Source organism: Trichechus manatus, unplaced genomic scaffold (genome assembly GCF_000243295.1).
Source record: "Trichechus manatus latirostris isolate Lorelei unplaced genomic scaffold, TriManLat1.0 scaffold00140, whole genome shotgun sequence".
NCBI classification, from domain to species: domain Eukaryota; kingdom Metazoa; phylum Chordata; class Mammalia; order Sirenia; family Trichechidae; genus Trichechus; species Trichechus manatus.
The window spans coordinates 3,888,598-3,901,198 of record NW_004444076.1 but is presented as its reverse complement, the minus strand read 5'-3'; the positions used below and the strand labels follow the sequence as shown (position 1 = coordinate 3,901,198).

At 40.3% G+C, this 12,601-nt stretch overlaps 1 protein-coding gene across 2 annotated transcripts; it reads right to left on the bottom strand.

The window, feature by feature from the left end:
* Positions 1-253: 253 nt before the first annotated feature.
* TMEM126A (transmembrane protein 126A) lies at positions 254-7,112 on the bottom strand. Of its 2 annotated transcripts, none has more exons than XM_023739773.1 (5): positions 7,001-7,112; positions 4,241-4,343; positions 3,115-3,308; positions 1,625-1,739; positions 254-991 (listed from the first exon to the last, which is right to left on the bottom strand). In XM_023739773.1, exons 2-5 carry the CDS (start codon positions 4,333-4,335, stop codon positions 799-801), a joined length of 597 nt encoding a protein of 198 aa, XP_023595541.1. In that variant the 5' UTR covers positions 4,336-4,343; positions 7,001-7,112; the 3' UTR covers positions 254-798. The 2 variants fall into 2 exon arrangements, with proteins under 2 accessions (XP_023595541.1, XP_004385594.2); XM_004385537.3 differs by lacking the exon at positions 7,001-7,112 and adding an exon at positions 5,362-5,408.
* Between the last annotated feature and the right edge of the window lie 5,489 nt (positions 7,113-12,601).

Below are 12,601 nucleotides of genomic sequence, written 5' to 3'. Positions count from 1 at the left end.
AGATGATGTTTCAAAGAGACAATTTGCCTGCATCTTGTAAGAGTCTAGCTTTCCAGGAATATAAGGTTACACTTGGTAGCTCTGTATCATCAGAGCAACTTAAGCTGAGCCTGAATAACCACTTATTAAGACTAATAGCAGCCCTAGCGGTGCAGTGGTTATGCACTCGGGTGGAACCAAAAGGTTGGTGAACCCACCAGCTGTTGCGCGGGAGAAAGGTGTGGCAGTCTGCTTCCATAAAAGATGTACAGCCTTGGAAACCCTATGGGGCAGCTCTGCTCTGCTCTGCCCTGTAGGGTTGCTATGAGTCAGAATCGACTCGATGGGAATGGGAATGGGTGTGTGTGTGGTGTGAGGAAGATGAATTGATCCTTTGGTGAGGAAAGTTGTTAAATATAAGATTCCATGGATTAATGCCTGTGGAAACCCTTTGAATTTAGAAACATTTGCTATAGCATATTGATAATTTTTTTTGTTTTCCCATTTTCATTCCTGTTCGGCTTCTTCATGAGGTCTTTAGTGAAAACTGCTATATGGTTATCTTTTCCTTTAGACCAAACTCAATGCCTAATGTAAAGGAGTAGAGTGAGCTAGATGGAAGAGACAATATTGGGCAACCTAGAGAAGTCGTGCTCTTGTTTAAGTGGGTAGCCTTTACTGGGATTCAGCCTTTTTTGTCCTGTGTAGCCTTTTGTAGATCCCAAAGTAGTACCTTACATAATAAATTACAAGTCTGTTTATTCATACATTAGACATAGGTTTTTACCATTTTATTTTTGTGCACATATTTGTTTTAAATCAGGGAGTTTCTAGGCCAGGTTCAGGTAACTGAAGGGCTTTTATGAGTAGTTTATATTGTCTAGACCCAAGGTATGCTGCAAACACAGTCTGGAGCAAAATGGGAAACAGCATCTTTCTAAAGACAGGCTTAGAGATTCTAATCCAGTAGGTTAAGATGTTTCCTTTCTCTGGTAGCAGGGCTGTGTTATATCTGTAAGACAACATCGAGACATTTCACCAGAAAAGTTTTTTGTATTGTAAGCCTATGTATAATATAGATTAATCTTAGAAGTCTTAAAACGCTAGATAAAATTAAAGCAATGCTATTCTCTTCAGTATCTGTTATTCCTATTCCTAAAAGGTACCCTTGTGTTTTGTTCCTTTCTCCAGTTCACCTCTGGAGGCTCATGCATCATAGATTGCTTGCTTGATGCAGAACAGTTCATCAGAGAATAATCAATTATTTTGAAGCAGCAGGCTTATAGCTAAATATTTTCCAATGAAATTTGCCTTTGGTGGAAGTACTCAAACTCATTTAGGAACATTGTGTGTATATGTAGCTTTCACGCTAGGCATAGTACTGTTTGCAGTGAACATTTAATCCAGATTAAGGTTAACAACCTCAACTACACACTAAAAGACACAGTGATAAAGTTCTGGAACTGTTTTTAAATTCTTGAGAAGTAATATTATTTATAAGGAAAACTTATTAGCTCCTTCAAATAAAAAAAGTGGATTGCTTTTGGTCTAACATGCTTTAAGATGGAAAATATATTTGCTGTTTTAAATTATCTAGGTAGTCACATTAAAGTTTTTCAATGATTGAGAAAACAAAGAATCCTACCTGGCTGCTAGGCCACCATTCACAGGTATAGCCAAGATAACAGGATAAAGACCACTGAAAATAAGTCCAACCAGTCCACTCCTTGTTACAGTACAAGTTTCACAGCTCAAATTACCTAGGAAATAAATAACTTAGTTCTGGAAATGAAGATCAAGGTAGTCAAGTAGACATGATGCAGAGAATGCAGGGTACCTTTCTGTGTATCACAGAGTCTGCTGATTTTTCCTATCATTGTCAAATATACTACACAAAAGTATAAACTAACATAGTAAATGCAATTCTGCAAGGCCTGTTAAAAGGTTTAACAACATGTATGAGTAAGCTAAAATAGCTAGGAATAACTGATTAAGACCATCTTAGGAAAAATTCTCTGATTTGTTCTGAACTTAAATATAACCTCAGGGTTTTGGCTACTGTTAACTTTTTGTAGTTGCCTTCTATCAGCAGACCTGAACTAATAATTTCTCTGCCTTTAAGAAACTTTGTAACGTGTGGGAACTTTTTTGGGACAACCATCTACATTTTATTATTTTACATTATATATTTTAACTTTATTTTTATAAAACTCCTTATTCATTTCCAAAGTGAGTATAAAACCCGAACCCATTGCTGTCGAGTCTATTCTGAATCATAGCAACCCCACAGGCAGAGTAGAACTGCCCCATAGAGTTTCCAAGGAACGGCTGGTGTATTTGAACTGCCAACCTTTTGGTTAGCAGACATAGTTCTTAACCACTACACTGCCAGGGTTAACCACTACACTGCCAGGGTTCCTTATTTGTTTCTAAAATTAGTATGAAGCATATTAAAAATAGAAAGTCAATAACTTATGTCATCACTTGGTCTGTTTAGTTCATTGGGCAGTAAGTTTCCCTTGATTATAACTCCAACAAAATACTAATCAATTTAAACATTTGGAGCAGCACTTACCAGAACACAAAGAATTTAGAAGGACCCCCCTTTCAACCCCTATTGTATAGCAATATTTTATTTGAAATTGGATTATTTTTCATGATTAGCTTTATATTCAGAGCACTCTGCATATATGGTAAATTTTTAAAAGGAAATCAAATCTCCAGTTGATAATTCTTGTATATGTGTTCAGTGCTTTGAGAGATTTACTATACAGTCTTAGTCTCATAAAGATATTTTTTCCCATTTAGGAACTTCTGTATAAAAAACAAAGTATTTTTAAAAGCTTAAGGTAGTCAGCCTTTTTTTTTTTTTAAATAAGGCTTCCAAATATATCTGTCAGTGAACCATGGGAAAGATAAGGTAGATAAAGTAAAAATGCTGTGTACGTGCATCTTACTTTGCCGACAGACTGCTAATATGAATTAAGTTTCCACCCTACATGAACTTGCTAGTAAGGGTCAATCTTAATCAAATGTTACACAGCTACTTGATATTAATATTTGTCAAGTATTAATTTAAGTTGCAAACAATATATACCACGGCAGACTTTATAGTGATGGTGTAACAGAACTTACCTGTACTCAAAGGTAAACTTACAAAACCTTTATAAGATATTTGTGCTGTCAAGAACGGAATCACTGCCATTGGTAAGCTGGCAGCTAGCCGACCCTGTGTCACATTTAAGACGCGTCGAAAAAGACTGTTTGCTATTAGGCCACAGAGAGCAGCATTAAGTCCAACATATGTTGATCCATGTTCAAGCAGATACCTGTGGGTGGGAAAAAATAAGAACTTTTCCCTTTCTCCCAACTTCAGCATATGTTATAGAGTTCACCACTCACTAGGATCATTATGCCACTTTCCTACTAGTCTTCCTACTTCCTTTCTCTCCTACTTCAAAACTATTTCCCATAAAATTGGAATGTTCTTTAAAAATGTTACCTGGATTACATCATTCCCCTGCTTAAAACTCTTCCTGTTTCTCCCACCTTATGTCCAATTCCCTTGTACTTCAGGTACATTGGTTATACACGACAAACTCTTTCCTATCCTGTGTCCTAGTCATATGCCATTCCCTCTGTGCAAGATGCTCCCTGCCCCTCCACCATCTGGCTGGCTACTCTTCATCCTTTTAGATCTCAGCTTTTTGGTTTAAGTGTAACCTAGTTGGGCCTTCCTGACTGCCAAGGAGGTCTAAGGACATTTTGTGGAAGTGCACGGTAGTTGCTTACGTTGTCTTCAAAGATCAGTATGTTCCCTACATAGACTTTTCCTCTTTGCTATCTTAAAGATCTTTTGCCCATGATCCATTTCTCAAACACCCCCGATCTAGCTATGTGTGTTCCATAATCCTCTTTTAGTCTGATAGGCATAAAATGATAAAAGTGGGTTATTTAAAGTTTAAAATATTTTAAAGTTTTGTTATTTAAATGGAGCCATAAATGTTCACATTTCACTATACTGTAAATTGAATGGAAAATTGAACCGTCATACAATTAGATATGTCCAATGATAGGAGTTACAGTTTTCTAGATATCGACAACAGCTGTGTGACCTTGTGCAAAATGATTTAGCTCTCTGGGTTTCAGTTTCCTTCTGATGGTCCATATAATTTATACTCAAACCAAGTAAATTTGAGATAATGACATCGATGATGAAAATCCACCTGGTAAAAGACATTTTTAAATTAAGGTGTCTTACTTTTCTGCTTCTGGAAGTTGGTTAATTTTTCTGGTTACAATATTAAGAGTTTTTAAGTTTTCCTTGATAGTATCATCTAGTTCATGATTTTCCATCTTGGAACCTTAAAAAAACAAATGAAAAAAAAATTTTTTTTATAATGTCTATAGAAAAACAACAAAAGAACTTGTTTGCGTTCATAATATAAAAAAATCAGTGCTTCACACCTTAATCCCTTCCACCCCAAATTATTCTAAGTGAAACAAACCAGACGTGAAAGGTGATACCATATTTTACACAAATAAAACGTGCACCTTTTACATTTGTTTGCCAACTACGCCCTCCCTCCTGCAAGGTTATTTTCCTAAGTGCCGCAATGCCAGTTTTTTAAAACCCTGGTGGCATAGTGGTTAAGAGCTATGGCTGCCAACCAAAAGGTCAACAGTTCGAATCCAGCAGGTGCTCCTTGGAAACCCTATGGGGCAGTTCTCTGTCCTTTAGGGTCACTATGAGTTGGAATTGACTGAAAGGCAACAGGTTTGGTAAAAAAAAATTAGCATAGCACGCTTACAAAAATACCTCACGGCGTGGTTGTCAAACACAGAAGCGTGTGTTATTTGCATTAGAATATGGTACATAAAGCTTCTAAAATTACACATATCTTCATAATCTTTAAGAATATTTCTTAGTTTACAAATAGCACTAAACATAATGACTGATAAAACTAATATTAAAATTAAGAACTTGTAAAGAACCATAAAGATAGTGTGGGAGAAAATGTCTGCACTACAACTGATGAAGGATTAGTTAGAACCCAGAATATATACAAAATTACAAGAAAAAGGCAAACTCAATAGAAAAACTGACAAAACTCAACCCCGTTTTTTGTACTTTAAAGAATGAGGAAATCCAAACAACCAATAAACATGAAAATATGCTCAGCCTCATTATAATCGGGGAAACAAAAAACTACAGTGAAGTACTAATATATATCCGTAGGATAGCTAAAATTAAATGACAATTTCAGTTATTGCCAAGGAACATGGGGTAACTGAAACTTTTCTGTGCTGCTGGTGGAAGTGTAGATTGGTACAACCACTTTGGAAAATAATTTGGTATTTAATAGGGTTGAAGACACATACCTGATGACCCAGCAATTTCACTTCTAGGCATACCTTAGAGCAGGGGTCAGCAAACTTCTCTAAGGGGCAGATAGTAAATATTTTAGATTTTGTGCAGTATATATATAGTTTTTGTCAAAAAATTTTTTTCATAATCCTTTAAAAATATAAAAACCATTCCTAGCTGGCTGGCCCTGCAGAAGTAAGCCACAGGCTGCATGTGGCCCAGAGGCCAGTAGTTTGTTGCACTAGTCCGGGACAATCTCAGAGCAGCGGGATGGTGAACGATGAATTTTAGTCTGAAGATTTTGCTCTCTAAACAGATTTCAGAGTAGAAGAGTTAAAAGCAGAAGTTCATTGAAAACAGCAAAGGATAACATGGTTTTATGACATCAGATTTTCTTGGTTCATTATCATACATTTGCTATGAGATTAATTTGCAACACTGACTAACAAATACGGGGTACCTATTACATGCAGGAAACCCTGGTGGTGTAGTCGTTAAGAGTTTGGCTGCTAACCAAAAGGGTGGCAAGTCGAATCCACCGGATGCTCCTTGGAGACCTTATGGGACAGTTCTACTCTGTCCTACGGGGTCGCTGTGAGATGGCAACAGGTTTGGTTTTTTTATTATATGTAAGACATCACTTGTATTAAGTGCACAAAAATTCTGTATCTCTGGATTTAAAATTAAGTGTAATGCAGACTTAGAAATTTAGGTTCCAGAAATTTAGAACTCAAAACACTTGAGAGTCTTGGTTACAGTAACATGATAGACACCTACCCTACTTTTCAGTGTTTTTGGAATGTGTGTGTGGGGTGGAATATATATAGAGAGAAGTAATCAAATTCAGTCTATACAGTGGAAAAATATGTTGTATAAGCCGAAATTAAAAAAAAAATACTCCTCAGGATGCCCACCCCAATGCTATCACTATGCTCTGCATACTGGTGAGATGAGAACTAGCCATTTCTATGGTATGTCTATTAATAACCCAAAAAGCCTATGTTAATAACCAAAAAAGCCCAACCCCGTTGCCCCGGAGTCCTTCCGATTCATAGCGACCCTACAGGACAGGGTAGAACTGCCCCATTGGGTTTCCAAGGAGCGGACGGTGGATTCGAACTGCCAACCTTTTGGTGTAGCAGCCAAGCTGTTAACCACTGCGCCACCAGGGTTTCGTAGTCTATTCGGTACAAGTCCAGATCGGGCAGTCCCCGTGTGGCATTGTCTCCCCGCTATTAGTAATGAATCCCTATCAATGAGAACGCCACCGTTAAATACTAGAAACATTTCAAAAGGCTTTTGTATTAGCCATGTCACGTTGCTTTTATGAGAGTTTCCGAGAGAGATGCAATGTATAAAGTGAGGCCTGGAAAAACGCAATTTGGCCAAGGTCACTCTGTAGATGAGCAGTAAACGTGAGATTTTCAATCGCTGGCATTTTCTCCCCTTGTAATGCCTTAATTTAAGTATAACATCTTTCTTTCCAAGTTGGAAAGTGCAAACACCATCAGCACCGTAGGGTCGACTGCCCTCCTTCCCTCGGGGCCCAGATCCACGACCCGATTCGCGTGCTGCCGAAGACAGCGCGCTACAGCGCCGGGCCTCCTGTGATACCAGGACATTTACTGCACCCTTTCCCCAGAATTCCAGTACCTTATGCTCCCCTTCTTTAAGCAGCTGGTGCCTCCCCCGGTCCTCCTCAGCTATGCCGAGGCTCAAGGCAACCTTTGCTTAACTGGCCCGGGCGCAGCCATATTCGGCTGACACGTGACTCGGCTGGAGGTTGATTGGGCCCCCAGGATCGAGTGGGGCGGTTTCCTGCGAGGGGCTTCCGGCTGAGGGAGTTTTTGGGCGGCTGAGCGTGGAGTTTCGCGGACTCAATAGGTATTGGTTCGGCTTATCCAGGTTCCCCACGATAGAACCGGTAGAAACTGAAATTTTAAGGTAGGAATTGGGTGGCCATAAACTCGGTCCTTTCACTGAAAACCTACCTGTGAGACCTTGGGCACATTATTTTAACTTCCTAGTTAGTGGAATCCTGGTGGCGCAAGTGGTTAAGCGTTTGGCTGGTAGTCAAAAGGCTGCTAGTTCGAATCCACCAGCCGTCCCTTGGAAACCGTATGGGGTAGTCCTACTGTGTCCTGTAGGGTCGCTATGAGTCGGGATCGACTCGCCAGTAGGGAGTTTGGTTTTTCTTTTTCCTGGTTAGTAGTCTATACCTCATGATGGGGTATATTTAGAGTGCACAGCCCTTGGTACACGACGGGTGCTCAGGTCAAAAAAGTAAAAAAGGAGCTGAGATTTCTTTGTTTCATCGATTTTTTTCTCTCTCTTGCATCTTCAGCTTCCTGTGCCCTGTTATGATCTGGTTGAATTTCCCACCATAATCTAAGGTCCTCAAAGGCAGGAGCTTATTCTTCTAACGATCCCAGGTGCCCTGCAAAATTCCACTTGTCAAGGCAGGATTGAGTGAATGTGGCTAAAGAAACAGAAAAAGAGAGAGCCTGCAGTCTCCATTAGTTAGGACAACTGAGAACCCCAAGTCTTGGGCCTGGCCTCTGAAGAAGATTGTTTCATTTCTCATCCTTGCACCCGCTTTCCTCATCCATAAAATAGGAGGAGAAATAGCTCTCACTGATTACTTCGTAAAGTTGTGAGGATCCAGTAAAAAACGCTTACGAAGTTTGCTTTGAAAATCATTGAGCTTTATTAAAGAAAGTGGTAGTCAAGATAAAGGAGAAGTCTTCACAAAAGGAGATAAACTGGAGAAGAGCCCAAAAAATTACTAGGCTCAGAGGGATTTAGTTGCTCATTTCTAATCAGTGAATCAGAAATCAATCAAAACAGCTCTGATATAGTCTACCCCTCAGTCTGGAAGTTCCAAGATAAATGTCAAGAAAGTTTGAGAAAACAGGCTTATTAAGATGCTAACTATTACTTTTTTATATATAACATTTTTTTCTGAATACTTTTGTTTCTTAAACTTCATTTTATGCTTTTATTCCACTTTCATTTTAATAGGTTTAGAAGTCAATTTAGAAATTAATAAATGCCATTCTGGATTAATAAAAGCAGTTTAGTATATTGAGATTACATAAAAGATAAAAGGGATATCTAAAATGGACAGAAAAGAATGGTAAAATTTCAAGAGGTGGAGATAAAAGTAGAGGACATTACAGGTGAGGGGCTTAATAGTCTGGCTTGGCTAGTGTTTAATATTAAGGCAGGTGTTACAGATTGAATTGTGTCCCTCAAAAACATGCGTTGAATTCTTGGCCCTTGTACCTGTGGAATTTTTTATTTTGTTATGTTAATGAGGTTATACCCATGGTTGCTAAACCTTATCACTTAGTTGTAAAAACACCAGAATAGACACAGAGACACAGGGGAAGACAGGCACCATGTGAGAATGTGTACAAACCAAAGAATGCCTGGGGCTACTGACAAGGAGGGAATCAACATGGCTGAGACCTTGATTTGGATATTTAGCCTACAGAACTGTGAGAAGATAAATTTGTTTTTTAAGCCACCCACTTGTGGTATTGTGTTACAGCAATACTAGATAACTAAGATAGCAGGTAAGGGAAAGAAAGATAAATTCCTCTCACAAAAGGAAATTTTTTGGTTTCCAGGTATAGAGAACCAAACTCAGGAAAAGAGGAAAGGCAAATTAAAAAGTCTGAAGGTGTAACAGACCGGAACAAGACATCATTGGTCACCATTTACTGTCATGGACTCCTAATGGGGTCGTGGCTCCTCGATCCATTCTCCATAAAGGAGCTGATAAATTATACTTACTAATCAAATTATACCCTACTAAAAACTCTATTCAATGGTATATGTACATGTCGTCTTGTTCGCATTGCACATGCAGATAGGCTGTGCCTCAAGCTTCCAGGCAGCCATTAGACTACTAGGAATGAGACACATACATCCCCGGCATCAACCATTTCACAGTTGCTATGTTCATCTGTGATCTAGCCGGCCACACAAGATGCTTACAGTGTTGGCAAAGTGAAAGCCATTATTATTTATAGAAAGCAAAGAGTAAACAATAACAGATCCTCAAAAGGAGGAATGCTTACCCTTCCCCAAACTACCCATGTCCATTCTTAATGTAGCTAGACAGGCTTGTCGTGGTTCAGGTCAGATGTCAGATGCTGTGTTCATCACATCACTGCTGCCTCTGGCTACCACCATGCTGCCTGGGAGACCTGCAGGACACCTGAGGCTTCTGCTCTGCCACTGGGCCTTGCTGACCTCTGCTGCTAGCTCCTGCCTGTGGGGCTGTCTTGCTGCCACTCTACCTGGGCCCCTGTTGCCCAGGGGGTGAGGTGTGCAACCCCTGTACAGGGCACACTCAGGCCTCTCGCCCTACAGAAGCAAGTTCCAATGGCAGGCTGCCTGCCCAGAGATGTCTGGCTCAGCCCTGCTGTAGGAAGACCCCTACAGAGCATCCTCCAAGGCAACCACTGCACCCTCAGGCTTCTGCTGTACATGGGCAAGTGTTACAACTCTTACAGCTCTGCTGGCAAGCCGCCTGCCTGAAGGTGCTAAGCTCTTGCTCTGTGGGCTGGCAAGCCACCACCACTGTCTCTGCCATCTTGTGCTGTCTTCAAAGTTCACTCTTTCGCTGGGTCTAGGAAGTTTGTGGCACAGGGACTCTGGGTCCTTGGCCAAAGGATGTTCTCTGCTCCCTGCTCCAGACTCTTCTTGGTGGAAGTGAGGTCCCCCTGAACCTCTGTAGGATTGGTCCTTATATAAGCCTACTCCTTGTCAATTTCAAAGCATGGCCCTCCCACCAGGACCATGAACTGAACAATCCCCTGGGGTAGACCAGAAATCACTCAATTTGCATAGTAAACTGAATACTCCCCTCAGTAGACTATAAGTCATGCAGTTTGCATAGTCCCAGCCAGTGATTTCATGGGAGTTACAAGACCATGGCTAGAAAGGCCATATAAAAGCAATTCATTACACTGCAAATAGCTTCACATGGATCTTAGAATAAAACCCTGAATCCTTAACATGGTCCATATAAACCTGTATAATCTGGCTCTATTTCTTACCTCTCCTGTCTTCTTAAGTCATTTGAATACTTTCTTGCTGTGCTTGTCTAGACACTTTGGCATTTCAGTTCCAAAACTTTCCAAGCTTTTTAATGCTATAGATCCTTTAGCCATGCTGCTTTCTGTACTTGACCACTCTTTGTTCCTAGTGTTTAAATGGCTGGCTCCTTATTCTTCAGGTTTCAGGTTAAACAAACTCGTGAATTTCCTTGACCATCAATCTAAACTAAATTCTTACTATTCATTTCCTGTTTATTTCCTTCAAAACACTTAACAGAATATGTGTGTGTGGGCATTTATATGACCGGCACAGTGCCTGGGTCATGAATGAATAACAGGACTTCCTCCCTATGGGCTACAGACAAGATAGCTCTTAAAAAGGTACTTACTTATTCATTTCTTCATCAAGTATTTATTGAGTGCTGGTGTTTCACTGGCTTCCAGGAGCTCAGAGAATAGTGGGAGGGATAGACAAGCACAAAAACAATTGAAATTATGTGTTATAGTCAATGAGTAATTTATAAGGATCAGCACAAAGCTTGTTCCTATGAAGCAGAGGTTAAAGATGTCCAAATATCCAACTTTTCCAAACTTCTGTACCACTCCATTATCTCTAACATCAACTACTTCTCCTCCGCTCAGTACTCTCTATCCTGTCTTGGGTTCTGTAATTCACTGCAATGTCTCACAGAACTCATGAACCATCAAAGAAATGGCTAATCGGTTGTGGAGGCTGGCAAGTCCCAAATCCGTGGATCAGGCTTCAGGCTGGAGGCTTCTTCTGACTCATGTGGTTGCAGGGGCTGACAAACACAAATCAGCAGGTCAGACAACAAGCTGCTGCCTCACAAGGCTGTGGAAACTGGCGAATCAGGTCAGATGATAGGCTGTTGGCTTGTGTTCCAAGAACCAGAGGTCAGATGATGACAGGCCAGATGCAGGATCCAGAATGAGAGAACTTCGCCAGAGCATTCACAGATATTGGATGCAGATCATACCCTCAAGGAAACTCCCCTTACATGAGCAAGGTGGTACAAAGGTGTGACTTGAATAAGAGTGGTGAGGGTGGTGACTGGAGTAAGGTGCTAACTTAAGTCATACCCTGTAGTAAGGTAGCGACTCAAGATACATCTCACCCTAATCCTGCCTCATTTACATAATGGACAACTCACTTCCAAATGGGACCATAAGCACAAGCATAGAGGCTAGGATTTACAACACATCACAAAGTGGAGGATACTTACATCGCATCACAAAACAGAGGACAATTACATCAGATCACAAAATGGAGAAACACTACATCATTACATAGCTGCCAAATTACATCATTACATAACTGCCAAACCACTGAAAATCATGGCCCAGCCAAGCTGACACACAACCTTAACGATCACAGGTTCCATACACCTTATTTGCATTAGCACCAAGTGGTCCAATCCCCTTGGTGGGCCACAAGGACCTTATGTGCATAGTCCTACCCGATCAATGTGTGGGAGTCACAAAGACTATGGCTAGAAGGGCCATATTAAGTAATTCACCACATTGCATGTATGTTTTTCTTGAAAAATATAGAGCATATTATGGAACATTAACTCTCCCTGAAATATCTGAGAAGGTTTTCAAGAGGAGAGAAACTGATTTTTGGGGAGCAGTTCTCCATGGTGTTTCTAAGTATTTATAAACTATCCCTTCAAAGATGTTTGCAGGTGGCAGATTTGTTTCCTGATCAGGATAATAAACATAGTGTTTGGGCAGGATGTCTTGCAGTCTCCTTGTAAGAACTGAAAGTTTCTAAGTTGGTGTTCCCCACCTGTGACACAGATTCACCTTGTGTGCAGCATGCACCTGGACCTGGCTCCACATAACCCAAATGAGACTTGAGTGGCCAGGGAAAACAGAACATGAAAGCTCATGCTGCTTGCTATGCCATGAGTAATAAACTCTAAATCCATTCGGGCTCACTGTCTCCTTACCAGCTGAATCAACTGAAATGTGGCAAGTCAACTTGCTGCTTAGAAACTGCTTGGGTGCTCGGCACGACACTTGATTCGTAACTGTGCTTTCCAGTACAGTAGCCACTAACCACATGTGACTACTGAGCACATAAGATGTAGCTAGTCTGAATTGAGATGTGCTATAAATGTAAAATAAATATCGGATTTTGAAGACAGTGTAAATTTTTTTT